This window comes from Drosophila subobscura, chromosome A (assembly GCF_008121235.1).
Source record: "Drosophila subobscura isolate 14011-0131.10 chromosome A, UCBerk_Dsub_1.0, whole genome shotgun sequence".
NCBI classification, from domain to species: Eukaryota; Metazoa; Arthropoda; class Insecta; order Diptera; family Drosophilidae; genus Drosophila; species Drosophila subobscura.
Genome location: NC_048530.1, coordinates 8,910,162 through 8,938,145, shown reverse-complemented (window position 1 = coordinate 8,938,145; position 27,984 = coordinate 8,910,162). Strand labels below are relative to the sequence as shown.

General features: G+C 39.8%; 3 protein-coding genes and 1 long non-coding RNA gene across 6 annotated transcripts; 1 reads left to right on the top strand and 3 right to left on the bottom strand.

The window, feature by feature from the left end:
• On the bottom strand, positions 1 to 7,628 carry LOC117903448 (low-density lipoprotein receptor-related protein 4). 2 transcript variants are annotated; one of them, XM_034815480.1, is made up of 13 exons: positions 7,359 to 7,628; positions 5,468 to 6,831; positions 5,274 to 5,395; positions 5,019 to 5,210; positions 3,490 to 4,955; positions 3,153 to 3,368; positions 1,868 to 3,093; positions 1,403 to 1,794; positions 1,202 to 1,327; positions 1,017 to 1,134; positions 475 to 964; positions 248 to 405; positions 1 to 192 (listed from the first exon to the last, which is right to left on the bottom strand). In XM_034815480.1, exons 1-13 carry the CDS (start codon positions 7,408 to 7,410, stop codon positions 52 to 54), a joined length of 6,063 nt encoding a protein of 2,020 aa, XP_034671371.1. In that variant the 5' UTR covers positions 7,411 to 7,628; the 3' UTR covers positions 1 to 51. The 2 variants fall into 2 exon arrangements, with proteins under 2 accessions (XP_034671371.1, XP_034671372.1); XM_034815481.1 differs by having other exon boundaries at positions 1 to 189.
• Positions 1,664 to 25,141, top strand: LOC117903451. Its single transcript, XR_004649503.1, has 4 exons — positions 1,664 to 1,674; positions 11,979 to 11,987; positions 21,434 to 21,436; positions 24,834 to 25,141. It is a non-coding gene; the product is annotated as an uncharacterized LOC117903451 (long non-coding RNA).
• Positions 11,022 to 19,845, bottom strand: LOC117903449 (clathrin heavy chain). The gene is made up of 8 exons (XM_034815482.1): positions 19,686 to 19,845; positions 19,474 to 19,584; positions 17,759 to 17,966; positions 13,397 to 17,698; positions 13,165 to 13,331; positions 12,839 to 12,925; positions 12,308 to 12,776; positions 11,022 to 11,343 (listed from the first exon to the last, which is right to left on the bottom strand). The coding sequence occupies exons 2-7, from the start codon at positions 19,513 to 19,515 to the stop codon at positions 12,540 to 12,542; spliced, it is 5,043 nt and encodes a 1,680-aa protein (XP_034671373.1). The 5' UTR covers positions 19,516 to 19,584; positions 19,686 to 19,845; the 3' UTR covers positions 11,022 to 11,343; positions 12,308 to 12,539.
• On the bottom strand, positions 22,438 to 27,628 carry LOC117903450 (homeobox protein extradenticle). Of its 2 annotated transcripts, XM_034815484.1 has the most exons (6): positions 27,544 to 27,628; positions 27,264 to 27,268; positions 25,795 to 26,076; positions 23,429 to 23,747; positions 23,102 to 23,360; positions 22,438 to 23,038 (listed from the first exon to the last, which is right to left on the bottom strand). In XM_034815484.1, exons 3-6 carry the CDS (start codon positions 26,057 to 26,059, stop codon positions 22,751 to 22,753), a joined length of 1,131 nt encoding a protein of 376 aa, XP_034671375.1. In that variant the 5' UTR covers positions 26,060 to 26,076; positions 27,264 to 27,268; positions 27,544 to 27,628; the 3' UTR covers positions 22,438 to 22,750. The 2 variants fall into 2 exon arrangements, with proteins under 2 accessions (XP_034671375.1, XP_034671374.1); XM_034815483.1 differs by lacking the exon at positions 27,264 to 27,268 and having other exon boundaries at positions 25,795 to 26,100; positions 27,544 to 27,600.
• Positions 27,629 to 27,984: the final 356 nt, after the last annotated feature.

Below are 27,984 nucleotides of genomic sequence, written 5' to 3'. Positions count from 1 at the left end.
TAAATATGCTATGTGACTTGCTTATATAAAGCCATTCATGTTTTTCGCAATTTATGTGATAGTCGAGAGCGTTGTCAGTTGGATTGTTTTCGTTGACGGTGATGCCATCGGCGATGGTGTCGGCACGAATAGACTGGAAGATGCCGTTTCTGTAGTCAAGCTTCGCTCTTCATAAGCTCCCACGCGTTCCTGCTGATTATATATTTAAAATGGCAAGAACCTTAAATAGGCAATTAATATATCTTACATTCGATTTATCGTATTTAAATCTCTTCCAAATATTTGTTTTTGGCTCCATGGGCGTACCATCGATGTTGTAATTTGGATTTGAAAATGTGAGCACAGATCTACTGGAACCACGAGTGTTGCGCTTCTTCTTTTTTCGATTTGTGTTGAAAGCAAGCACTGAAAATATTATTTATGATCAATATAGCACGTAATTAATTAATTAGCAATTAAAAGAGGGCGCCTTACTGAAAATAACAAGTATTATTATAACAACCATGATAATGACCACGCCTAGCGCGACGAGAACAAAAAACTCCCGCTCATTATCAATTTTGTGATTGTTATAAAGTTCATCTTCGGTGTTTAAGTCACCAAACTGTTTCGGCGGACCAGAATCATCGGGTAGTTCATCTGAGTATTCCGCCTGTTGATCGCTATCCAATCGTGCATGAACCAAAGCCTTGGGCCGTGTGGAGCATACTGGATCCTTTGGATCGGACCGGTCCGGGCAGGCGCACACATAATCAACTGCACGATATAAGCACAAATGCGAACAACCACCATTTTCCTGAGCACAGTGATTCCAACTTTTGGCCTGGCGCTGCAACGAGACGGCTCGTATGTCCAAGGCACCACTTAAGCCATCGCGCACTTTTATGTATCCACTTCGTGGTGCACTCTGTGAACGGTACACCGACTTATTGTACCAGTCCGTCCAGAAGATATTGCTGTCAAACTTTAAAAACAAATATTATCCAGCTATGCGTAACTGTACGAGGAGTTCTTACCATGGTTAAACCAAAGGGGTGCGGTGCGTACTGTACAATAGTCTGACGGCGCTTGCCATTGAAGTCTACTTGGCCAATATTGTCTTCCAAAGCGTCAGCCCAGAGAAGACGACGGTTGCTAGTTGAAATAAATTATATCGCTTATAATATATTTTAATTAGTAGGATCGCCTGTGGTAAGCTCACTCGAAATCAATTGTAAGGCCTGTTGGAAAGCCAATTCCGGAAGTCACAATTACCGTACGATTGGTACCATCTAAGTAGCTACGCTCGATCTTCGCAGGCGAGCTCCAATCTGTCCAAAACAGAAAGCTGATGGTGGAAAAAAGGTTAAATTATCACTCTGAATAGCTCTGAATATAGAATAGCTTATTCATGAATGCATACGCTTTTTTGGGATGGACAATGAGTGACCGTGGGTCACCCAGGTCATCTTCGACTATTCTTTTACGGCAGCTGCCATCAATCCGTGCAACTTCGATCAGCTTGCGATCAGTGTCGGACCAGTATAGATTGTCCGCAATCCAGTCAACAGCTATACCATTGGGTGTTAGAACTTCTGTGCTCATTATGACCTTGCTATCAGTCAAGTTCAACAGATTCACTCTCCGTATAACATCCAAATTCACGTCGGCAAAGAAAAGGAAATTTTTCCGATAGTGATAATCGAGAACAACAGCTCCATGAACTCCACTTATGGGCAATACCACGTCCATGTAGTCTCCAGTATTTAATGAAATCATACCAATTCCAGAGCGCAGCGCTATGAGGAGGTAGTCCTGTAAAAAATAAATAGCTTTCATTAGATGAATCATCCTTAGTTGATTTGGTTTGTTTTTGGTCAATGCTTACATCGGGAAGACTCTGACATTGTTTTGTACTATTTTCTTGCAACCGCAGTCCAATGGGGCATTGGCATGAGTAGCTCGATGGATTCCGTAAACAAAGGTGCGAGCATCCACCATTGTTGCGCCCACAGACGTTTTTCGTCATTTGTTGATGCTGGTAAATGACTTTAATATCCATAAGGCCATCAATGTTGGTCATTACATCATGTTTTGCGCTTATGTTTCGCCTTTCAGTCATGTGTAAGGCTTTCGACTTCCAGTCTGTCCAATAAATATGTTCTTCAGTGAGAGCCAAGGCATAAGGATGATGCAGGGAGGACATTATTAGCTTGCGCTGGTTTCCTGTGTAGTCACAGGAATCAATAGTCTTGAGGCGCGCATCCACCCAATAGATGCGCTTGCTCTTTAAATCAAGGGATAGGCCATTTGGCCATCCGAGGTTGGCAGAAACAATTCGTGATCGTTCATTACCATCCAAATAAGAACGCTCGATCTTGCGATAATGCCCCCAATCAGTCCAAAATAATAGACCCGCTTCATAGTCAAGAGCGAGACCCCGCGGAGACTCGAGATCCTTGTAGGCTATAATATGCCGGTTGCTGCCATCAAGACTTGCCACTTCGATTGTGTGGCGACCTGCATCTGCCCAATAAATTGTACGACCAATTGAATCGACCACCAAGCCATCAGGATTATCTAAGCTGTCCCCAACCACTTTATTAACGTGCAGTCCATCGGGACTTGAACTCATTATGACGTTCTCGGTGGTGTCTGACCAAAAAATGTTTCCTGTCTCTCTGTCAACATCCAAAGCAACAGCATTTGATATTGGGGGAAGTGGCAGCACCACGTCAATCAAGTGGTCAAAGTCTAAGGATATTTGTCGTATATCAATTCTATGCGCGAAAATGATGTACTTCGTAGGACCTTCGGAACACGTGCGCTTATCCTCCTTGAGCTGTACTCCAACAGCGCAGGCACAAGTGTAACTTGTCGGATTCAGCAGACATAAGTGCGAGCAGCCACCATTGTCCTTGTCACATGCATTAAATGCCCGCCTTCGAGTGCGATGAAAAACACGTACGTCCATTAGATCACTGGTATTTGCGATTATTACGCTTAAATCTTTTCCGGTGAGTTTATCCGCACTCATTACAGATTTGGTATCCCAATCGGTCCAGTACACACGTCCATCACTCACGTCGAGTCCAAACGGATGCTTGAGGCTATCTGTTGGAAAATACGATTTTATCTACCGCGAATGGGAATCATCAATTTTGTTTACTCACTTAAAATAACTCGACGGTCGCTTCCATTAAAGTTCATATACTCCAAAGTCTTCGTTCCGCCATCAACGAAATACAATTTACTTTTATCGAAGTCAATGGCTAATCCGTTTGGATATATAAGTCTTTTTGAGGATATAATAACGCGATCATGACCATCCATATTCGAACGTTCAATCATTGGTTCTTCTCCCCAATCGGACCAAAACATAAGGCCATCTTTATAATACAAAAATAATATAATAGTTATTGTTAGGTATTGTCTGGCTGGTGAAATGTACTGTCAGTATTCTAAGGCTTAGATACATATGTATCTGTGCAGTTACTGGACTTAACTCACCTATGGGATTGACGACAATATCTCTGGGCTTGTATAAATGTTCCCAAATGAGCAAAGTACGCATTTTACCATTTGTTGTGGCCACTTCAATGCGATTTGTTGATGGGTCTGTCCAATAAAGTTTATCAGTAATCCAATCCAAGGCTAATCCCACAGGCGAAACTAAATTTGAGTGCACCACACGTTGCTGGTAGCTGCCGTTGATGTGTGCCTTATTAATTGTACTACGCTCTACATCCGTCCAATAAATGAAGTCTGTGTCACTGCACCAATCTAGTGCCACGGCGTGCTTAAGGTTGTCCAGTGGAACAATCATATCCACCTCGCTTGGCTCTGCATGATTGTTTTTAAGTTGTCTCAAGCGTATATCCTTTCGCCGTGCTACCAGTACCAACTTATCTGCGGTACTTTTACAAGTCTTGCCATCGTCCTTCAGTGAAAGGCCAATGGGACAACCACACCGGCGTGACGTTTTCTTTGGCAAACACAAGTGAGAGCAGCCACCACGCAAGCCTCTTCGGTCCTTTTGGCAACGGTCTGGGTATTCGGGTTGACGCGCTGGATGATAGGCATGAATATCCATGGGAAAATGAAAGTTTTCATGAACCGCTTTGAATTCACTTCCAGTTATTTTGTTGGCTGCAGACACTGTCTTTGTGTTCCAGTCTGTCCAGTACATGGTGTCTTCGAAGATGGTCAAAGCAAACGGGTGTGGCAGGTGAGTGCTGAGAATCTTAATGCGCTCACTGCCATCCAGATTGGAGCATTCGATGGCATGTTGCTTTGCGTCAGCCCAATAGATTTTCCGATTTGGGTAGTCTATTGCTAGACCATTGGGCCAGGTGACACCTTTTGATATAATCACTTGCCGCTGTGATCCATCCATATTGGCGCGCTCAATTTTTGGATTTGGTCCCCAGTCGCTCCAGAATGCTAATGCCTCGCCTGGGTGAATGACAATGGCACGAGGCTTATCCAAATCATTTGAGGCGATTACCGTGCGCAAGTTGCCTTGGAAATTTGATACCTCGACTCGTCGAGTACCCGAATCAGTCCAAAATAGTAAGTCATGAATCCAGTCTACAGCTATGCCGCCAGGGGACTCTAAGCCCCATTTGATGACGTCGCGAACTCGTGTTCCATTCATGAATACCATTTTGATGACATCCGTAGACACATCAGACCAAAACATCAGACCCTTGCGATAGTGAAAATCTAAGGCAATCGCATTATGCAATCCTTTCACTACAGCTGTGTAGCGATTGTTGCTCAGCGTGACACGCCGTATATCCCAACGATTGGCAACCAACAGAGTCATGGCGCCACCTAACGCTTTACAAGATCGCAAATCAGGTCGAAGAATGTAACCCACTTCACATGCGCATATAAATGATCCCAGCGTATTTTGGCACTTTTGCGAGCAGACCGGACTAGTCAGGTATTGGCACTCATCGATATCGGTGCAGCTTAACAAATAATATTGGATTACAGATACCGTTCAAAATGAATTCGCTTCACTTAACACTTACTTCACTTTGTTTTTATCCATAAGGTAACCAAGCCGGCAGGCACACTCGTCAGAACCGTTCTTTGTTTTTATACAAAGCTGTTCACACTGTTTGGGTTCCAAACAGCTTTGCTCCTCGGGACAGTTGGCCTCATCTTCACCAGAAGGACAGTCGTTGTGGCCATCGCACACGTGTTTCTGATGCACGCAAATTCTGAAAATGATTGCAATCAATTATTATTGTGTTTTCGCCACTCGTTTATTAAATGGTACTAACTTTAAGTTAGTGACGTTTTGCTTTGTGGGGCATAAAAATTGCCCAGGGTCACACTGTAGGTGGCAGTCAACCTCATCCTCAGCTGAAGAACAGTCTGCATAACCATCACACAGCCAGGTACGCTAAGAAAATGTATAAAATTGGCACACGTAAGTAAGCATATATTAAACTGCATCCAAAATCTTATATGTTACCAAAATGCAGCGTCCATTGTTGCAGGAGAACTCGTCGGATCCGCAGGTTAATGGATGCTCCACTATCCCACAGTCATTTTCATCTTCACCCCCATCACAGTCCTGCTCCTTATCACATTTCCAGCGTTTTGGAATGCAAGTTCCATCTGAGCATTTGTATTCATTTGATGTGCACAAAGATGGTTTTTGTGGGCAATTTTCTTCATCACTCCAGTCGCCGCAATCATTATCACCATCACAGCGAAAACGATTTAGTATACATTGTCCGCTAGGGCCTCCTGCGCCACCCAATCCACCGCGACACTTAAACTCGCCTTCAGGGCAGATGTTTATCACTGCCGCACATTTAAACTCATCCGAGTTATCATTGCAATCGCGCTCACCATCACACCGGAACGCCAAGGAAATACAATATCCATCGTTGCAGGTGAAATGCTCTTCAGTACATCTAGATCGATTGCAGTGCGCTTCGTCTGAGAAGTCCTTGCAGTCATTTTCACCATCGCAGAGCCATGTTCGTGGAATGCAAAAGCCGTTCTGGCACTGAAACTGATCATCCGTGCAGTTGGTGTATGCTCCGCAATGCGTTTCATCCGAGTAATCACCACAATCATCGTCGCCATCGCAAAGCCAGTACTTAAATATACATCGAAATGTTTTCGGACACATTACGTGTATGCCACTCTTTTCGCAGTCCATTTGCAGCTTGGGTACCAAATCCTCTTGATTTTTGCAGGTATTCTCGCTGGATCCATCACTGTGATTCTGACAGCTGCTAACGGTTTCGCCTAGTTGACTGGGATCATCCTGGACAAGTACTGCCAGATTTACTCGAAAGGGTTTTTGTTTATTATTCGCTCCGCCTATAAAGCCATCACGTCCACGTGAGTTTTTCTTACGATCACCTTCTCGTTGGCCAATTACTTCCGTTCGACTTTTCTGCGCTCCAATATTGCGAAACTTTGGAGTGTCGCCATTGTTTGAGTTGTCGGAACTTCCTGTTTTATATGGGATAATGGTTTCCATGGTAAATACAGGATCATAAGCTCCTGGCCCATCATTTTCGGTTTTCTTGTTGCTATCTTTTCGGTTCTGATATGGTGGGTAGTCTGACAAAGAGATAAGTTTCTCATCATTTTTCGGGAAGTTCTTTGCCAACTTATTCTCATCAAATTCCTCATCGTTGCCTAGATAGGCAGTCCTGCTTGCCAAGCGCAGTTGGTGCTTCTTAAACAAATCCTGACGTCCGGACGTATTTATAGGAACCGTGCCCACATTTAGATCGCCATGGCTACTGCCACCATTTGTAGGACTTTGCTCATATTGCTCACCGCCAAATCTTGTTGAGTATGCAAATCCGAAACCTGTTTAAAATAAATTTATGCTGTAATTTACGTTGCTCGGCTAGAAAGAATAAACTAATAAGCTACCCTGAGAGTGTGAAAGATAAATAGAGGGTAGGAGAGCACATAAGGCAGAAGAGTCAGCAACAGGAAACTGTTTCCTTCATTTCTTTATTACATCTACAACACTTTTCAAATCAGCACGCTCTTTTAGATCGTTCTCCTCTGCTAGAGGACCGCCACTCCATTGGCCATTCTCTACAGCGTTGCGTTTTTTGGTTTTCTCGTATCTTTAAAATCGTGAGTGCCATAGATTTTCGTCCTTTGTGGGTGTGGAACGAAATTTTTAAACAAACTTGATGCAGTGTGATTTCACATGCGTCTGCACGCAACATTTGTTTATTCCAGCTTTTATGGTCTGTAAGAACTTGTTGTCAAAGAAGGCGGACGGACGGAGGGACGGACGGACGAACAGACAGACATGGACTCGGCTATTGTCTTTCATCAATGTGATAAAAGATATATTTTTAATTTCAAGAAATACTTACACAACCATACAAAGCAACCCAATGAGCGCAATAGAAAGGGTATCCAATACATTGCCAAGCACCATAAGCAAACTCGAAAAATCCTGGGCGAGCCGTTGTCTCCGGGATTCGAGCTTTCTTGACGTTTAAGTGTTTAGGAGATGTGCCTGTTCAGGCGGAGCGGTTGCGTTTTTCGTAGCTGGACTTTTGTACTTCAGTTAATATATGGATGAGTTGGTGTAACAATAAAATATTATACACATGCATGCGCTACATGAAGTTATTTTTCACTGCATACATATGACAAAATGTGTGTTTGAGCCATTTCATTCTAACATAGCACTATATATACATACACATGTACATAAGTGCTTAAGTACATATGTATGTCAACATACATGGATATACTATTTTTAGTCACTGATAATCTTTGAGTTCATTTTGAGAGATGGTCAAGTTTTTACATTCTTAATTTGGCACTAATTCTGGAAAGAAAAGTATGTTAGTTCGGCTCTGGACGGACCAGCTTCGTCTCCAGAAACGTTCTCGGCACAAATGTTTTTCGGGTTTTTAGTTTTTTGCATTTTCCGTCTGGGTTGTTAAAACTGTTCAAAATTTCAACGTCACGCGAACAATCTCATGTCCATTTTTGTTGTTGATGTCCTCTCTATGTATGTATGCATATGTGTGGTATACATTCGGTGTCGAAAATGTTGCAACACGTACACATGCAGTACATACACATATACATACATATACACACAAGTAAAAGTATACTTGTTTTGTTTTTTCCAAATTATTTGTTTGTTCGATTTAATGTCTTTTATTTATTTGACAACTATTCACGTGCCTTATAAGGCAGATTTCACAATCAAACTCGCATTTATTTTTAAACAAAGGCTCGCAAAATTCTTGATACATATGTATGTGTGTGTGGCTACCCCAATAATAAAAGCCATGAAGCAATGATGCTGGGATGGACGAAAAGTACATATGTACATATGTAGCTCGGCTTACATATGTATGCGTTTAGAAGATTTTTATACTTAGAATGCTTTAAATGTATATTTAGATGTGCTTGTTACTATCTGCATTTGCAACTATAGAGAATATTCACATTTTTCTTAAATATACAGATAAATGTTGCCTACATAAAGGCGCAGCCACAGGAACACGTGAAGCATGCGCGGTATACACTTTAACATGAAGATAACTGCACAATACGTATTTAAATGTTTATACACTCATACATATGTAAGTATGCAAGTGAAAATGTATCACATAATATTACACTTTGGGTCGATTTTTACTTTTGCCTTTTATTGCACATTTATTTACACCCCGCTCGAAGTTTTTAAGATGAACATATTTATGTCCATGCTGGTGTGTATGTCTTTAATCGGATTGTAGTCCTGTTTTTGGCACATGCGAATGGATAAAGCACAGAGCTTGTGTCGTCGAGCTTGGTAAAACGACAAATGTAAAGCATCTTTAGATTACAGCATCCCTCAGTTCAAAAGCGCAGACAGTCAAAGGAACGATTCACTAAAAGTCCCATTTGATATTAAAAGTTTTCTCTTTACACTTGAGCTTTAGCTTTTCAAATTCAAGCTTGCCGTGGGCGTAGCTTTTGATGTTGCCATTGAGGGTGAAGTCAAAACAGTGATAGGAGAATATATGTATACACAAAGATTACATAATTGAATAGCAGCCAATTACAAAACAACTGGTTCTCTTTCTCTGTCTCTAGCTATTTCTTTTTGTGCACATTTTTAATCTTTTAGAAACATTATTACATATTTTGTACGTAAATTAAAGTTGTCGGAGAACATTGTTTTACCCGGTACAAAATGTAGCATCCAGACTGCTTTAATATCACACTGTTTTAAAAGATCAAGACTTCGACCCTCGCCGTTCCTATCCTGCTAAAGACGAAAACCTGCTGCATCCACATTTTAAAGAAACGAGAAGGCCAAGAGCGCAGTTTTCTAGAGAATTTCTCTATTCGAATCTGGATCAGATCGGATCTTTAAATTAACCAGAACGAAGAATTAAGTTTTCAGCTGGGGGTGGGTAACCCCCAGCGAAACAGCTGCCAGCTCACTCTCCTTCTCGCCAGAGGGCGCCGTTTCTCGTGAGAAGTAACGAAGATGTAGATGTAGATGACAAGTGTAAAGAAACAATGTAAGCAGATAAAATATATAAAATTCGACAAAAATCATATGTCCACACATTTGAGTACCTGGTAAAAAAGTTCCGGCGCGACTTTAGGCGTGCCCTAGAATGTTTCTGCTCAGTTTTCATGAGGATAACTAAATTTTTGTGTCTCTTTTATGATATGTAGGCAAAAGCCACCTGACGTGGACAGGAACTATTTCCAACCACCTCCACGTTATCAGCGCGCAGATGCTTGCGATCTGAGTATTGTGAGTCAACTTGTTGACAATGCATAGCTATCGTCCTGACACAATGGAGCATGATATGTAACAAATTAAAACGAGGAGGAACGTTGTAAGATGCGGTCGTTAGCGTCACAACGTGTTATACCCTATACTCACTGATTATATTTATGTCTGTATGTACATACATACATATGTATAACAAGGCCAAGAAGCTCTGACTCCTTATGGCAAGCTCTCCCTAGCTAACAAGACTATCATTTACAAGGTGGTCCTTACGCCCATGTGGTCGCACGACATCCAAGCGTGCGGAGTCATGCCTAAATATTACCCACAAAGGATCAGAGTATTTCAAATCTAGAAACTTCGAATGATAACAGCTAACAAGGGGTAAATCCGCTACAAAGACATCAAGAGATACTTCGGAGTCAACACAGTAGGAGACGTGATACATGACTATTGATTAACCAGATGCCATTGACAGAGAACCAACAGCAGAAGCCGAGAGAGAGAGAGAGAGCGAGCGGCCGAGCACAGGCCAAGTAACAGGACCATGGATGAATGAGAGCCACGAGCGGCATGAAAAAGAGCGGGAGGCAAATACAAATTTCTCTGCATTGAAGAGAACTCTCTAAACTTCTCCAACACTCTCCCGAAATATCTAAAACGATTACGAGATTTTATTTGTTCGTACCTCTAAAAAACGTATACATATTTTCGCAGGTGAAAAACGTTAACACTTTATTTCTAGTTGAATCTTTATTTGCAATATTTATAGATATAATATAAATTACAAAAAATAATAATTCGAATAATAGTACAATAATTCATGGAATATACATACATAAGTATGGGTATATGTTCTATAGAAACAGCAAACGGAACATAGTTCAAAAAAAAGTTCAAAAAGTGGAATATTGGTATATTTTGTAAACAAAATGGTGACATAATTAAACATGATAATTTACATATGCAAGAATTTTAAACATATGTAAATACATCTTGGAAAAAACATTGATTTTGTATAAAACACAGACAGTTTCATTAACAGTATATTACAGAACTTTTTCCATTATTTAATTAATTACACATTATCATAATTAAGACAGATTTGGATAGGTATATGAGGAATTTTTTAATTTTGATTTTCAAATTAATGAAATTATATATGCGGTTCTTTAGGAAATCTGCATAATTGCCTATGAGTGTATATACTCTTATATAAATTGCAATATGTCTTACACTTCTGCCGAAGAATTCAAAAAAATTAGGTGTATAATTTTGGCTTGTAATTTGAAAAATACCCTCCGTGAATTTTAGTTTTCTTTAAAATATTACTTTTTGTTTTTTACATATGCATTTAGTAAACTTAATACATTTTATTAATTGGTTGCTTGGTTTGTGTCTGTGTTTGAATAATTTTTAAACAGCTAGTTATAAAATAAGGTTAGAGAACTTCCCAGCACAAGCTAATGAACTTTAATTGAATTATAATACTTAAGACAGTTTTTTGGCCCATCTTCTTCTTGTTTGGAAATAACTGTTGTCGAAAAATGTGGTGAGCCTTTTGTTATAGATGTCGTGTAAATCTTCAGATGTAGGTATAACTGGTCAAACAAAAAAAAGAGAAATTAGATCTGTGAAAACTTTAAAATGTATATAAGTATGCTGAATGACAATTTTAGTACTCTTAAAAGCATGATAGTCGATATTTCGACTCTTTGCCGTGATGAATTTATGCAAAATATGGTTAGTTTCAAAATTAAAATAATATTCTGCTACACTTATACAAATACTAATACACCTGCCACCAAAAATCTAGCAACAATCGAACGTACGAGGGATGCCTATTCAAGTTTCTAGAATAGGTAATTTTTAGCCTGAATATGGACCCGATGGACATTTGCACTAAAAAGTATAATACTTTCTTTCTTATACGGCCACGTTTGATATCGAATAACGATAAATGCTTTTAAGGAAAATGTTAAATGAAAGCCTAGTAATCAGATCCTGAAGATGTCTTTGGGTATTCATCCGACGTCCATCAATTTGATGTGAAAAGAGGCTCGTGCGGATTGGTGTAAGAAATTTAAAAAATATGATAGTGGTGGTTGAAAGTCCTCTGAGAATTCTGACTAGCTATACTGGCATGCGTTACCAGGAAGGGTCTCAAATATAGTTTTAAAAACACTTGTGTCAGTGTGATATCACAACAGTCTCGATGCTAAATTTGGTTTCTGAGGCTCTTATGGTCTCTGAGTACTAGAGGACAGAAAAGACAGACGGACAGACAGAAATGGTTATACTGACTCAGCTATTGATGCTAATCAAGGATAGATACAATTTATAGGGTCGGAAAGGAATCCTGCTGTGCCTCGTTTACAGATTTGCTATAACAAATTAGCACGATACCCATGTACATACGTATGATTATGATCAACTGTTTATCTAATTGAACATTAATCTTGATGACGAATACATACTTTCTTTTTAGTTCGTATCATTAAAACACTCCACTAGATTACACTATTCAATACATATTTTATTAATAAAGAAAATAAGGACACTAACCAATATTTTTGTGGTATCAAACTTTTCCGATTCTCTATAACACGCAAACAGTTTGACAACGTCTGGTTATGGTTCATACTGTTTTGGAGCTGTGGTGTAGGTGTTGATGTAGTTTGGCGCAACATAAACTATTAGCTTGTAACTCTTTTTGTATTGGTAATGTTTCTGATGCTGATACATTTCGTGTTCACATTACATTAATTATTTTATTTATTTGCTTTCTGGTCGTTGCCTACAAATATGGGTAGCCCATATTGCGCCCTGTTGTCGTCGCAGCAGCAACTGTGGCAGTGCCGGGCGGATAATTCTGTGCATATTGAGGCGGAATGCCCATAGCCGGCCCAGCGGTTATCATAAGTTGTGGCTCCATTTGTATAATATTTTTATGTTCAGTGGTGTCATCTTCCTTTTCGCGCTGAGCCTCGTTCAACTCTAATTTGTCAACTTTATTAGTGTATTCACGCAAAACCTGTCAAATGGACCACAACTGTAAAAAACTGAATTGAACTGAAATTTTAGATGTGGCTTTACCTGTATTAAGTAGGGCATGGCAAAGTCCATAATCTTATGTTTCCATGCCAGTTCCAAAATGACATCAGGGCGCAGCAAGTCGTAGCACTTGAAATATTAATATTAAGGTTAGTGGGTTTATTAGTTAAAATGTATTATTGTGAGTCTTGATACCGGTGCAACCGATACTCAGTAAGTATGTACATATAAATATAATCTTTCTTCTTTCCACCTAATGAAAAACATTCTATTTTAGCTGAAATGTTTATAAAAGGCAGCCTACATATTGGATACATCTGTAAATGGTGCGGCAAGGCATTTATAGACGAGAATGTTGTTTCTCTCACCTGATAAAGACATGCCGCAAAGCAATCGTGGGCATTCCGCTCCAGGAACCATCCTAACAACTCTTCAGCAATCTCTTGTTTGCCTGACTCAGCGGCATACTCCATAGCATCCTTGTAGAGTTTATCCTTTTTGCATAGCTCAACGCTTTGTTTCCAACGGTTATTGCCTGGAATGTAAGCGAAAAATGTAGTGAAAAATGAATCGCTGTTCATATTTATTTTCACAACTCACCCTTATACAAGTATGCAGCAATTCTACGAAATTCTGTGAGCTCATGCTTCTCAAGCTTCTGAGCCAGCGCAATGTTGTCAAAGTTATCAAAGCCGTCGATCGAGTTGCGGAGACCTTGGTAATCTTCCTCGTCGATTAAGAGACCATTAAGAGCTTCATTGATAGCTTTGTTATTGAGGGATTGTACGGAGCGCAAGTAGGGCTTGACCAAAGGCAAGTATCCGGTTTTGGAGAAGTAGTTAACAGCTCGAGTATGATCCATTCGAGGAGCCAGCACTAAGAGCATATCGTTCAGCAGCAACGGCTTAAAGTCTAAATAAAATTCGATGGCCTTGTAGTATAACTCAATATTTGCCACCTTTGTTACAATGTCTTTAAAGTGTCCCTCGCGCCACGCCTCAGTCGGGTGGGCAATCATGGCAAGCACAGCGTTGTCATATTCCTCGTACTTATCGTAGAGGAACACTAGCTCCGACCATAGATGAGCCGACTCGGCAGCTCGCAGTACTTTTGGTATGTTGACGCGGGACCAGAATAGTTCCAAGTGCTCTCGCATCTTTGATGGTTTAAATTTGGAGTAGAGAATGGCCAACTCGGTGAACATTCCCATATGTGCACGCTCGAGGCCCAGAGCGGACTCGAGTAGTGCTATCAGCTCATCGAAATATCCGCGGTTCTGGTAATAATTAATCAAGTCCTCCAGCTCATCGGCATGAACAACAATATGTAGGCCACACATCTGCGCTAACCGGAATTCCTCAGCATCTACGCAAGCAAAGCAAACTTCCTTCCATGTGCGCGTCGAGTTAGCCTTTCGCGCCGAATCAACAGCGCCCTGGAACTCCTTGAGATATACCAGTGTAATAGCCAAACGGGCAAAGTTGCTGACATTGTTATACAGGAGCTTTGCGGCGTCGTACATTCCGTCACTAAAACAGCGATCGCCAATTTTCTGTATGTCTGCGTGGTTGGGGCCCGATATGAACTCTTCAAGATCCGCCAAACGACCAGTGCGGGCGAATGCGTAAATCAATTCACTCTCAATATAAGACTCACGCGCCTTCTTGCGTGCCATTTGAAGATAGCGAACAAGGTCGTCCCACGATTCCACCTTGCTAGCCACGTCAACCACGTCCACGTAAGCACTCGGATCATCGGCCTTTATGTATGAATCAATAGCCTCTTTGACTAATCCTTGCTGCAGTTGAGCTTTGGCCAACTGTGACCATACGGCTGACTCGTTACAGCGCTCGGCGAACTCGTTGGCCCGCTCCAAATTATTGACCTGATCAATCAGAACCTGAATGGCTGACGTATTGACATCGAACTTCTTGAAGATGGCAAATGCCTCCTCATACAATTGATTACTTATTGCAATGTTGGCTATATCCGGTGCATCGTAATTGTCCAGTCGGTTGATATAATCCATAACGCGTGTACGATCAGCTTTAATGGCAGTGAGTATGAGCAGGTTCTGCAGATTTCGATGGTCGCTGAACACCGAAGAGTCCAATATGATCTTCTCCAGCAATTCAATCAGTTCATTGGGCAAGTCAGCAGTCATGAATGCCTTTACTGTCACCGAAATGTCGTCGGGATCCTGTGTTTCGGACAGTGCTGTCTGAACGACTTGATCAATCAGCTGGCGCTTGTACGGATTGGCCTCAGACAGGACCTCCGCCCAGAGTTCGGCATCACGACGTGCCACCAAATAACGAGCTTCACTTTTAAATAGCGAGTTTTCGTTGCAGACGGCAATCAATTCGCGATCGCACTGGCCCCGTTCGTAGGCAACACAGGCCAGATGAGGGTCCCGCTTTTCACAGTAGCGACCGACCACGCGGCTGTCATAGTACTGATTCTCTTTGAGGAAACGTTCTGGGTTGTTATTGGAATCGATGTAAATCTTGGCCAAGGCATTGTGTGTGGCGGGCTCAACGCAGCCTTCGTGGACACGAGACTCAAGCCAGGGAAGTAGAAGCTTTAGGCGATTACGCTTTTCAACCTCCTCCACTAGTTCGTCTGTAGAGAACTGACCCTTGACCACTAGTATGAGATTTTTGATGATATCCTCACTGCAGTCGACGTCAAGCAAACCACCCACAACAACTGGCAGGCGAGATGGGTTTACCTTCTGTACGTATATCTCTATATACTTTTGGAGATTGTTGCGGTATAAATACAGCACAAGATCGTGGACAAAGTCGAACCGATCACAAACAATAATCAGCGGAAGTTGATCAGTCAGCTTAGCTTCCTTCAAGAAATTCTTCACGCGCTCCGGGTTATAGCAGTTTGATTCACGACAAATCCGTTCCACCTCTTTTATCTGGTTTGTCTTACAGGCGGCCTGAATGTATTTGAAGTGTACCTCTGGATCCTGTGAGAAGTTCACAATGCTGCTTAGAAAATAGAACAGCCCGTCGTAGCTCTTAAAGCTCTCAAATAGATCAATTAGCGCCTTGGTGGTCAACTGCTCATGGTACTTGGTGGCAATTTGTACACAGATTTGTAAATTCTGTCGTAGATTTGCTGTCAACATAGCCTTCAGACATTCCAGAGAGTCCTCCACCGATAATGTGCCAAAGAAGCTAACCAGCCACTCAGCATTCAGCATATGTGTGTGGACGACGGCTCGCTTTATATCGTAAAGATCCGTGTAGTGCTCTAGTGCACGCTGCAGCAAACCTGCCTTTTCACACAGCTGGGCGATGTGTGCCCGATCGTAGTGGGTGAACATTGCATTACCAAGTATGGCGTCGGCCACCTGTGGGGCAGACATGAGATTCATTTCAAGCAATCGTGTCTGCAGGGCACCCTCGGCCGGACGATTGTGCTTCAGAGCATCCAACAAAAATGCCGTGCACTGTTGTACCATAGAGTGTTCCATGAAGATGTCTACAGTCTGGTTGATATCCGCCAGGGGCTCTTCCTCTGCCACAAGCATAGATGCGAAACCAGCACCTTGCTCGGGATTGCTACGCATCACCGAACGCAGCAGGAAAATATAGTCTGGTGTATAGTTAACCTTCTTGGCGTAAAGCACAATCTTTTGAAACTGTCCCGTTTCCGCAAAGCACTGAATCACTTTATTGGGAACATTGGCACGCAAGTAAATGGAGAGCGCTAGCGTGAGGTCTGATGCCTTGACGAGATCACCTAGTTCTTCGCTGCACTCAAGCTTTTCCTCCTTCAGCCATTTTTCGCAAAGTTGCTTCTTGCCTTGCAACAGAACTGGACGACACAGCTCCAGAGACTCAAACTTGTTTAACTTTCCCTGGTCGAGCAGAATACCAAAGTACTGCAGTAGAGGTGGGGTCGTAGAGCCTGCTGGCGTTTGCACTTGTTGAAATCGTTGAATGGTCTGAGGCGTGCGAAGGATGGCTTTGGGAGCCAGCGCAGCAACTTTAGCAGCTTCAGCGAACTGGCCAGCAGTGAACAGCTTGTTGAACTTGCGTACAAAAAGATCCTCGGCTCCGGCTAAATTGTTTCGTACAGCCATTCGCAGGGCCAAATCGGGGTTTTGCAAAACGGTGTTTATGTAAGGAATGATCTGCTCTTCGTCAACGGTTACAGATAGCACCTGACCCTTGCGATTGACGCCAATAATTCCACCGCTAACCTCGTGCGGAGCAGTCACAAAAATTGTATCGGCCGATATGCGATTCATGTATATGCACGTGGCAGTCTCCATGTCGTACAAATGAATATATCCATATTTGGTTATCAAATAGATGGTATCGTACTTCGCGGAGACCTGCATGGCCACTGGAAAATCATTCTGAGCTTCCGGTGGGAAGAAGACGTCGACAGCCTTTTTGGCAAAAGGCTGGTTACCATTAGGCGGCGTACCGACCTCAATGATGTGAAGCTTGCCGCCTGTGGAAGTACGCACTGCGAAGCAAAAAAGTGTCGTCGGTTCCTTGTTACCTTCGATTTTAAAAGTCGCAAAACTGGCTGCATGACCTTCGATGGCCTGCGACACCTTACGCTCCACGGAATACAACTGCATGGCGCCGGCAACGCGGCTGGGAAGTGCCGATATGCCTACCAGAAGCAGCCATTGCTGTGTTGCATTACAGCGATAATTGATTATCTGACACCCATTGAGGGAGGAATGTCTATCAAACATTTTTTGTGGCATCGAGTCGCCTTCCATAGACCAATGAAAGACGCTCGTCTCCGTCACCAATGCTAGAGTGTTCAAAGATATCCATTTCCAGAACACAACATCTTCATTCATCGTGTGCGCCTTCATTTTTGATTTCATCTCAATGTTAAATATCTGCAACGTCTTTTGTGCTACAGGGGAAAAATGGATAATTGCTTTAAGTATTTTAAAGCTTTAGATTTTGGTCTTACCTTTCAGAGCAATGACTTTGCTTGCTGGATTCATAATTGCAGAATCCGCTGAAATGGGACGACGCGTGGGGTTGGTCGAATCGTTCATGTCAATGATGACTACTTGGGCGGTATCATTAACTTTCTCGCGCACACAAATAAACTTGTCCGACTCCATCGTGAGCGTGCTGAATGAGAACGAGTTTGCGTTGATCCCGACATTTGTGAGCTATGGGAAAAAGTGCGTATTACTCTTAAATGCCTTGACACATATATTAAAGACATGTTGAATTTATCGATTAGTTTAGCTATGTTTGTACATATCTTAACATATGTAAAAATTAATTAAAATCAAAGTGTGACCAAGGGTAGCCGACACTCCAGAATACGGGGTCCGTGGGTTCGAGCCCTAGGACTGGATTATAATTTTGTATTTTATTTTAGATTTTGAATACTATTTCTTTTTCTTTTACTAACGAGTTCTTCATTTTACGCCCACTAATGCTTTGCTTTATCCACCCACCAGAAGCCCGTAAAATTTTATTTTAAAACTAACGCAAACTCATGCTTAGCATGTTGACATGAACTGCATTACCGGCGCGCTGCTTCAACCAAGTTCTTCTCGATACGATATACGATACAAATCAACATCTCTCAGCTTATACCACGGGCTACGGCCTGATTTTTTTTAATTTGTTGCTGTTGGGGCCAAGTATGCTAGCTAACAAAGCGTTTCTCGATCCTTACACCAGAACTAGGTGAAACTGTGATTTTTTTTTTTTTTCTACCGGACAAAACCTGCAACATGCCGGCTGAAATCAAACCAAAGTATAAACCTACAGCAGAACTGCAGGTTCTTGCTCATACTCTCTTGCCTCGTTCAGTATGCGACACTGAGGAAGATGGCTGATAAAAGGGCGTGTTGGTGCGAGAAGTGATGTAGATTAAAAATTCGAAAAAATCATCATACATTCATACATAAATATGTACATACATTGATTCTGATCGAGAATATAAGTATATATGTACTTTACAGTGTTGGAAACGTTACTTTCACTTCAGTGCGTTAAATTCTTTGACCAAAATCTAGTATATTGACAAATATATAGCTTAAATTTACATCATATGCAAGTCACTTATAATTTTTTGACAGAAGGTTATCATTGCTGTTGCAGTTATCATCAGATTTGTATGATCAAATAGAGTTTATTTTTTCTCAAGAAGAAGCTTATAAGCTGAGAAATTAGATTTGCAAGTCGTATGGACAAACGGACTCACATAGTTGTATAGAATATATACATATGTATGTATGTACATATGTATTTTACATAGTCGCCATTTCACTTGTGGATCTTTCAATTTTTTCCAATCTAGTGAAACAAAATAACGCCCACAATTAAACCTGGCATTAACTTCCAGACTTACATACATACATATTTATGTACTGAAAAACAAATTTGTTCATAATTTATTCCCAGTTGATTTGCAAGTTTCCGGTACAATAGATTTTTTATTCTTAAAAGATCAACAAGTGATTTTCCATCCCCGCAGACCCATGGTTACTTGAATACATATGTATGCATGCCCAACGCCGAATTGGATTGCGAGATATGCATGTTTGTATGTATGTACGTACATACATATGTACCTACAAACCAATTGGATGCACAACTCTGACATCTTTCGCGCACCACCGGCGTAAGAAACGTCAGGCAGTGCGATCGTTAACAACTCACCTGTAAATGCTCCTGAAAGCGGATGGGTAGCGGTTGCGTCATCTTGGACAGACTTTAGTTCTAGGGATTCCTTTAGATTCCTCTTTCAATTCACAAATGTAAATACGTATTCTGGATGAAAAAAAATTATAGTATTTTCGTATTTATTCAAATAACGTATAATGCGTAAAGATAAATACATATTCAAATGTTTTGTTTAGGAAATATCTCACGTTTTCTTTGTGCAGTGGTCGTTGTTTTTCTTTGTTAGCTTTGCCGATTTATTTATTTTTTTATTTCAGAGTGCTACAATTTTACGATAGGAGATACATACATACATTTATGTACATAAAAGTCGTTACGGACACAGCAAAACGAAACTAAAACTGTTGTGTTCACTCGTTTGATGACTTTCAACAAATTACATCTATTCCTTTTCATTGAAGAAAAAATCAAATAAATTAAGAAAACACACACCTACGTATGTATGTAAGTACACGCGAGAGCGAGATGTATGAAAAGAAATGAGAAAGCCCTATCGACCGATTACTCGTTGCTCACCACAGTCAGCCATGTTGAGTTGAGCTATTAACAATTAGTCATCCACTAACACATTTACACATCACACAGCTTCAAGTGAAAAAAACAGGGAAAATAAACCAATTTTTAATTTATTCACAAACAAATGACAAAAATATGGATAATTCAATTATATTTTTATGCAAACACTGACTCGGCCCTTTACACAAGCAAACTGGCAGTGCTGCCATATGCCACATAAACAAAATAAAATCTGCTTGCTTACATAAAAAAAAATTGATTACCCTATCCCTAGTTATCAGAACTTAATAGCAAAATCCTTGATTTGTAACAGCGTTTATCATACGTGTAATTTAAATAAGAAGAAGCGTACAATTATTTTGTTGTCTTTTACACTCAGAAGCACAACTCGGGAGATGACAATTCAATTCGGATTTGGCTTTAGCACATATTGTATTATTTAGAACCAAGTGTGACCGCGGATTTATCGATGAAATATACTGTTTGAGTCTCATAAGTATGCCGAAATATACCTCTAATTTTTAAAATATACCGTAAATACATTTCGCTCGGTGCCCAGTATGACCAATGTGTGTAAAGTGCATGCTCCACGGTTACACTCTATTGTTTGCTTGCAAAATTAAATTTGTTATTAATTCATGTTTTGGATGAAAGCAACCAGAGGTGTATTGTTTGAGAGTGGATATGGAGCTTGGTGCAGAACAAAGCATGTGGAAAGTACCGCATTATTGGATAAGTCCGTTCCGGAGCAACAGAAGTGCAATCAGAAAAGCTGGCTGCAAAAACATGGATGATTTCTAATAGATTTTTTAATTTTTCTAGGGTTGATCAACCAATTTTGTTCAGCCGTTGCTCCATAATTCCAGTACTTAGATGCGCTAAATTTTCTTGTCACAGAAAGTGTCATATATTCGCTCGGTGAACAGTATGACCAAAGTGGGCAAAGTGCATGTTTTCCGGTAACACGATTTTATATTTGCTTACAAAATGAAATCTGTTACATATTCAAGTTCTGGATGAAAACAGCAATGGGTGCATTATTTGAGGCTGGATATGGAGCTTGGTGGAGAACATTACATGGAGAAAGTATAGGATTATTGGATAAGTCCGTCCTTATCGGTTCTTATCGTTTCTATATTAATATCATCCCTGATTCGGTCGACAGAAAATTTAGCGCATTTCAGTACTGGGATTAAAATGGGTATTTTTTTTAGCGCGCGACAATGGCTTATATTACGAATTCGTATCAATAATCTCAACTTATTTTACACACTGAATGTTTAGCATGTGCCATATGATTTGTGCAAGTTTTAGACTTAACATTCTAAATTTTTTCTACATATGTCATCTAAATACATCTACATACATCACTTCTCACACGACCTTTTATCTCGACAGAGCAACACACCGCACGAGGCAGGGTGTGCGAGCGAGATAGAATGATTTTTTTCATTCCGGTTATAATAATCCAATCTGACCCCAATTCGGGAAACTCATAGATGTTGACATTCTCTACCGAGCTGCGTTTCTGCTTTTCCCTTATCTTCAAAATTGCGGATGCCACATATTATCCTTTGTGTGATTGGAAGGGCGGGGCTTAGTTTGGAAATATGTACACTTGTAACACTGTGATACTACAGAAGCCTAGATGCAAAAGTTTGTTGCTCTAGCTCAGACAGACATACATACATATGTACATATGTATGTACATACTTGGATACATATGTATTTTATGTAATTAATTGGGTTGGAAACGTTTACATGTTATATATTTCAATCACAAATCTAATATATGTACTTCTTTTACTTTTCGAGTACCGGGTATATTTATACGAGAAATATACAGAGTTAAATGCATCGAAGAGTTAAAGTTGGATACATATGTATGTACATATTGTATTCAACGCACAGAAGGAAACGTTTCCTTCTCTGGAGTAGCAGAGAATAACCAATCTCGTAGATTGACGACTCTAGATCAGATTGGATCATTATTATAGCCAGAATGAACAACTTACAATTTATCTGTTGCTGCTGTTCCCACATTCCCCGCGCTCACTCATTCTCACTATCTCTCTCACACTCTCTTCTTCTTGAAAAGTACGCCCTCCAGGGAGGAAAAGGGTGACAAAGTGTTGTTTTTGAGTTACAGGAGGGAAGGAGAGACACAGGTGTAGCGGAAAATTGGAAAAAAAAGAATAGGTCCCAGGGATAGAAGCAAGGCCTCGGCGCACAACGTTCCCACCCGTTAATATTTCACATTATTATATTTTTGAAATTGCCATTAAAACACGAGAAAAAAATAAACGTTTAGTTAGTATGCTTTAAAGTTTATTTGTGTTAATTTTGTCTTTTACGTATATGTTAAAAATTCACCATTTTTGTTTTTGGTGGACTAAGCGACATAAACTATATTGGAAACAAATGTTTAAGCAAAAAATACATGTTTAATTTATTGTTGAAAACAAATTTAAGAAAAATGTACGTAAAAGAGAATGTTTTCTGTTAAGGAATATAAACTTATTTATAAATACGCGCTGGATATCTGTGTGCCAGTAGATTAGTTCTATTATTAAGATTTAATCGTATACAGTATTGATAGTATGCTATTCTGACCAGACTAACACACACACGCAGGACAGTAGTCACATATATGTAAGTATACATAGTGTATTAGTTTTCCCAGATAAAGTGGCAATCAATTTAAATAGATTTATAGATATTTTGATAAATTTTATTTTCAAGGGCTAAGATCCTGGTGGAGGTTAGGATCGTAGCCACCCATGCTGTTGTCGTACGGTTGCTGCTGATCGTAGCCTCCGGAGCCCATGGTGTAACCCATTGAATCCTGTGGCGGTGCTGGTGACATCATTGGAGTTGTCGTACCACTAGGCGGACCCGCCATCGAATAGGGGGAAGCGCCTGCTGCCTTTTTGGCTGCATACAAATTTGCCTCTTCTTGTGCCTTACCAATGTTCTTCTTGTAACGAATGCGTTTATTGCCAAACCAATTGGATACTTGAGACACCTGGTGTTAGATAATATTGTATCTCAGCTTTTGAATATTGTAAAGTTTATTTCCAAAACTCACCGTTATGCCGCACTTACGCGCCAGCTCCTCCTTGGCCTCTTCGGATGGATATGGGTTACTCAAATGACTATAAAAATACTCATTGAGGATTTCAGATGCCTGCTTGCTAAAGTTACGCCGCTTCCGACGTGCGTCTAGAAAGCGCGAACGGAGGATCATCACAGCTTCGCATGTAGACTGCTTCAGCTGCATTTGTATGGAGCTGAACTTTTTGTGTATGATCTGAACCATTCGCTCGATTTCTTTGGGTGTAATGGGTCTGCGTCAAAGAAAAAGAGTACATTATTGTACATATACTAATAAGTCACTCATCTCCAATGTTATTACCTAGTTCGACTCTGCTCACGCAAAAGATTCATAACGTGCGTAGTGAACTCGTTACAAGCCTGCTCGTATTTCTCTAGCTCTTGGTGATAGATCTGACGAATCTGCGCCAACTTTGCGCGATAGTCTGAGTGCTCAATGGCATTGTCAGCACCATCAATTGACAGCGATCCACCCTGACTAGCGGCCGCTGCGGATGCAGCCGCTGCGCCTCCACCGCCTTTTTCGGGACCAGCAACGCCCTCGGCTATCAGCATGTTATCTAGGCGCATCAGTTGCGGATCTGGTGGCTCTTCTTCCTGAGTATTGCGAATTGAGAGAACTGTAACAATTTCAAATAAATTTTAAAAAGTTTTGGTTATTTAATCAAACATTACATTTTATAATGGTCGGTCCATGTTTTAGGCTACGCGCAGGACCCACCCAACGCAAAAAACACAAACACAAAAAGTGAATTCAAGAAAATATAGAATGTTCTTTCCCCGGGACAATAATTGGTCATTTGCCTTTTAATCTTCTCGTTTGCTGATAATTTTTTTCGATTGATTTTAATGTTTAACTCAATGTTTTTGTTTCCAAATATGTAATGTAATAAATATTTTGCCTAGCTTCTGCAAATGTGTGTATCGCATTGTATTTAGGATGTGCTGCTTTAATTCATGAAATTATTTGAAGCTGAAAATATTCTTTTTAAGCATCTTTTAGGGTAGAAATATATGAATTGTAATGGCTTGTAAAAAGCTTCATCTGTGACTTAAAAATTACCAAAATACCAAATGTTTACCAAATACAACCACCAAAGACAGCCCATATACCACATCCAGAAAATATAAATGGCAAAACAGAAAATGTTATCTTATTGACATACAAATATTAAGAAGGCCAAGAAAACTTAATGTCCCAATCAATGATATCAGAAATCCTATCAACATCTGCTAAAGTTGTCGAAAGAAAATAGTTCCTAAAATAAAATCACAAGGGGCGTGTAAGCATAACAGAAGTAAAAATAATAAAAAGAATAATATTCACTTAAGGTGCGCTATAATTAATTGTAAGTAAGCGAAGAAGAACCGCGAATGGGAAAATTATTATAAATTAATTCTTAACTCTTAGAAAAGATTAAAAATATGTGTCTTAGCGAGTTTGAAGCCATAAAGAAAACCCATTCAGACGACTCAAGCTCTGATAGCTTTGAGTCTTGCTCAACATGCAGTGAATTAGGAGCGTAAAAAAACCAAAATTCCTGGCCCTTTGGCATGGGGTCCCTACAGTAAGCCACGCAGCTATTGCCCATATCCATATGTTAAGAGTAAGCAAGCCGACGAAGAAAACCACGAAAGTTTCACAAATATTGGCGTGAGCACCAGCATGAAGGAGAATTTAGACGAATTAAATTTAATTAGCTCAGATAATTCATGGATCTCCATGGGGAGAACTATTTATCTGCCCAACACCAAAATTCCTGAGCCTGTGGCGTTGGCCCGCCAAGTGAAATTAAGAAAATATAGAATGATCTTTCCCCGGGACAATAATTGGTCATATGCCTTTTAAACCTTTCCTGTTTGCTGATCATTTTTTATCGTTTAATGTATGTAAATATTTATCTCAATGTTTTTGTTTCTAAAATTTTCAAACAATATTTAGCTTAGCTTCTGCAAATGTGTTTGTCGAATTGTATTTAAAAAAATGTTAATAAATGCTTGTATAAATGAAGTACTAAACACAATGTAGGTGATAATTGATTTTTTCTATGCAAGAAAGACGGAAATGTGCAAAGTATCCTTGAGATAGATTCAAAACTGGTACGTGTGCAGCGGCTCATGGCGTTCTACTAGTTTTATAATACCTCCAACTTCTAAAAGCAAAAATTGTATTCGAATAAGAACCTCAACATAAATATGTACCCATAATCTGCCGGCCTTCTCCGGACAGACCGTAATTATACCCGGTACTCGAAGAGTAAATAGGGTATATTGTATTTGTGCGAATAACGGTTGTATGTAACTCACAGAAGGAAACGTTTCCGACCCCATAAAGTATATATATTCTTGATCAGCATCAATAGCCGAGTCGATGGAGCCATGTCTGTCTGTCTGTCTGTCCGTCTGTCCGTCCTAATGAGCGCCGAGTACTCAGAGACCATAAGAGCTAGATCCACCAAATTTTGCATCCAGACTTCTGTGTGCTCACACTGTTACAAGTGTATTTCAAGAATTAGCACCGCCCCCTTCCGCCCCCGCAAAAAGGCGAAAACCTCCCAAATCTACAATTCTGAAGATAAAAGAAATCTAAAAACGGCATTCCGTAGGGAATGATATCTATCTATATCTATACCATATGTTTGTGTTATTGATGGCAATGCAACTAACCAGTTTTTTCCTTAATTTCGCACAGTACCGAGAATAGAGCCGGCTTCATTCGATGACAGTTCAGCGTGTGCTTCCTGGCCTGCGCCTCATCCAGAGACTGCTCAGAGATGCTCATGATTTGCTGCAATATCTCGCCAATGTCCTTTTGCTTCCGGACTTCGTTCTCGTTGCCAGCATTCTGGCCATCATCCTGACCTGATAGGCCGTAGCCCTGCGGGGCCATCATTCCACCAGTGTGAGCCATCATGCGATTGGGATCCTCCATGACGGGTCAAAAGATCACCCACTTACAGCAGAAATAAATATCTGAAAAATTCGTATTAAATATAAATAATTGTATAGCTGCAGTAGACTTTTCAGGCATAAACATATACGGAACGCTTTTAAATAGAATTCGATTTTTTCGTCATTAAATTAAATTAAAGTAATTCAAGATATAATTTGTAGATATGAAACATAACATAATGATATGTTATAACATTTACACACAATTGAGACACTACCGTACCGGTGATAAAATGAGATAGCGATAGGGAGTCATCGATAAGGAAGGTCGGATTTGGGGAACAGCAGCGAAAAGTTAAACGCATGTGGATAGAGCGATTTTGTTAATTTTACCCTTCGAAAAATACTTTTTGATCTATGTATATTCTTAACAACAAACTGAATAATGGATAATGTGTTATAAATCTTACATGTACATATGTATATGTTAAATCAAACTAAATATTAGACCTTAAGAAACATGTAGAACATAAAACATTGGTTTTAGTTTGACTTTGTTTCATTTTTCTATTAAAAAAAAAACAACTCTTTCATTGAAGAGCAGTGTTCATGGTTATTTGTCCAGAGTCATTTGAACAAGAAGATGGAGAAAATGTGTCAAAATGTATTCTGGTTTCTAATATTGTCATGTAAGGCTTTCTAAAGGGGTATGATTTGTTATTTTGGATGAACCGAAACGTCTCAAAAATAGTTTTGAAAGTGATCAGGTGCGGCACTACTATTTCATTGAACACAGCTGTGTGTATATACTATATTGTTATTGGTTGTAGACGTGATGTTCCTTAATGGCTTCTTTCATTTTAATTCATTAATCAGCGTATTGTTATTACATATCTACTGCAAACCATAAAATCAGCAACAGTCGAACAAACTTTGTTACTGATTGTGTTCAAATCTTTGCTGAAGTAAAAACGTTTTAAAATGGTCTTCAACCTTTGAAATTCTTACGAGACGTATCCTACAAGTCATTATAAGGCTTTTCACCTTACTTTTATCGCTCTGGTACCACGCACTTAAACCCAAATATACATATGCAAAATTATAACATCAATGATACACTGGTTTTCCAAAAATGCATATGTATGTACATATGTACATACAAACATAAAAACATGTTTTAAATGCACATCATTTTTCACTTTTGCCACTCTTGTTTCCATTGCTTTTGGGCTTAAAATATGTTGGATATCTTACAATATATTTTCTTACACTTTTTTCATATATGTGGGAATGAACAACATGTACATATGTATGTATGTACATATGAATGCAGTTAAATGTGTATATACATTTTTACATACCTGTAAAAAAAAATATGTATGCATATTTATTTTTACTAGAAGGTATTCCAAAACTATACATATTATAACCAGCATATAATAGTATAACATCAAATTATCTGAATTTCAAACTCACATCCTTGTTTGGGGCGTGTGTTTGATGGATGCTCAGTGTTTAACTTACATAAAAGATAGTTCTATTATATATTTTCCTTTGTGTTGTTGATATTCCTAAGTCCTCTTAAGTTTTAATGGGTCATATGTATGTGCTTTTAATAAAAAAAATAGTTAATGTTCGTTTCTGACTATGAATTTCTACAAAGCAAATATTTTCATACAGCACAAGAACTGGAAAAATAATTTACCAACAAAAATTATGCTGTGTATACGCTTGAAAACAATCGAATTGGTTGCTGACAATACGATAAATACATATTTAACATTGTCTTTTATTTTCTGGAGAAAATATCACTATCGATATTTTTTTCCACTAAAGCCCAGTACCACTAATTGTGTCTGAGCACATCCAGAGGGAACGGTGGAGATTTTTCAATGATGTGAATTACCTGTTCCCACTGTTCCACCATCTATGAAAAAAACACTTCAACTTGGGCATATGGGATTT

Bases quoted from the DNA above. Each gene is read 5' to 3' on its own strand.
- LOC117903448 (XM_034815480.1), bottom strand. From the start codon at position 7,410: ATGTATTGGATACCCTTTCTATTGCGCTCATTGGGTTGCTTTGTATGG. The intron at 6,832-7,358 runs GTAAGTATTTCT...TATTTTAAACAG, and splicing joins GGGTTGCTTTGTATGGTTGT to GTTTCGGATTTGCATACTCA. The intron at 193-247 runs GTAAGATATATT...ATATATAATCAG, and splicing joins TTAAATACGATAAATCGAAT to CAGGAACGCGTGGGAGCTTA.
- LOC117903449 (XM_034815482.1), bottom strand. From the start codon at position 19,515: ATGACGCAACCGCTACCCATCCGCTTTCAGGAGCATTTACAG. The intron at 17,967-19,473 runs GTGAGTTGTTAA...TTTTTCCCATAG, and splicing joins GCTTTCAGGAGCATTTACAG to CTCACAAATGTCGGGATCAA. The intron at 12,777-12,838 runs GTAAAGCCACAT...TCCATTTGACAG, and splicing joins CCATGCCCTACTTAATACAG to GTTTTGCGTGAATACACTAA.
- LOC117903450 (XM_034815484.1), bottom strand. From the start codon at position 26,059: ATGGAGGATCCCAATCGCATGATGGCTCACACTGGTGGAATGATGGCC. The intron at 23,748-25,794 runs GTTAGTTGCATT...AAATTGTTACAG, and splicing joins CGAAATTAAGGAAAAAACTG to TTCTCTCAATTCGCAATACT. The intron at 23,361-23,428 runs GTAATAACATTG...TCTTTGACGCAG, and splicing joins CGTGAGCAGAGTCGAACTAG to ACCCATTACACCCAAAGAAA.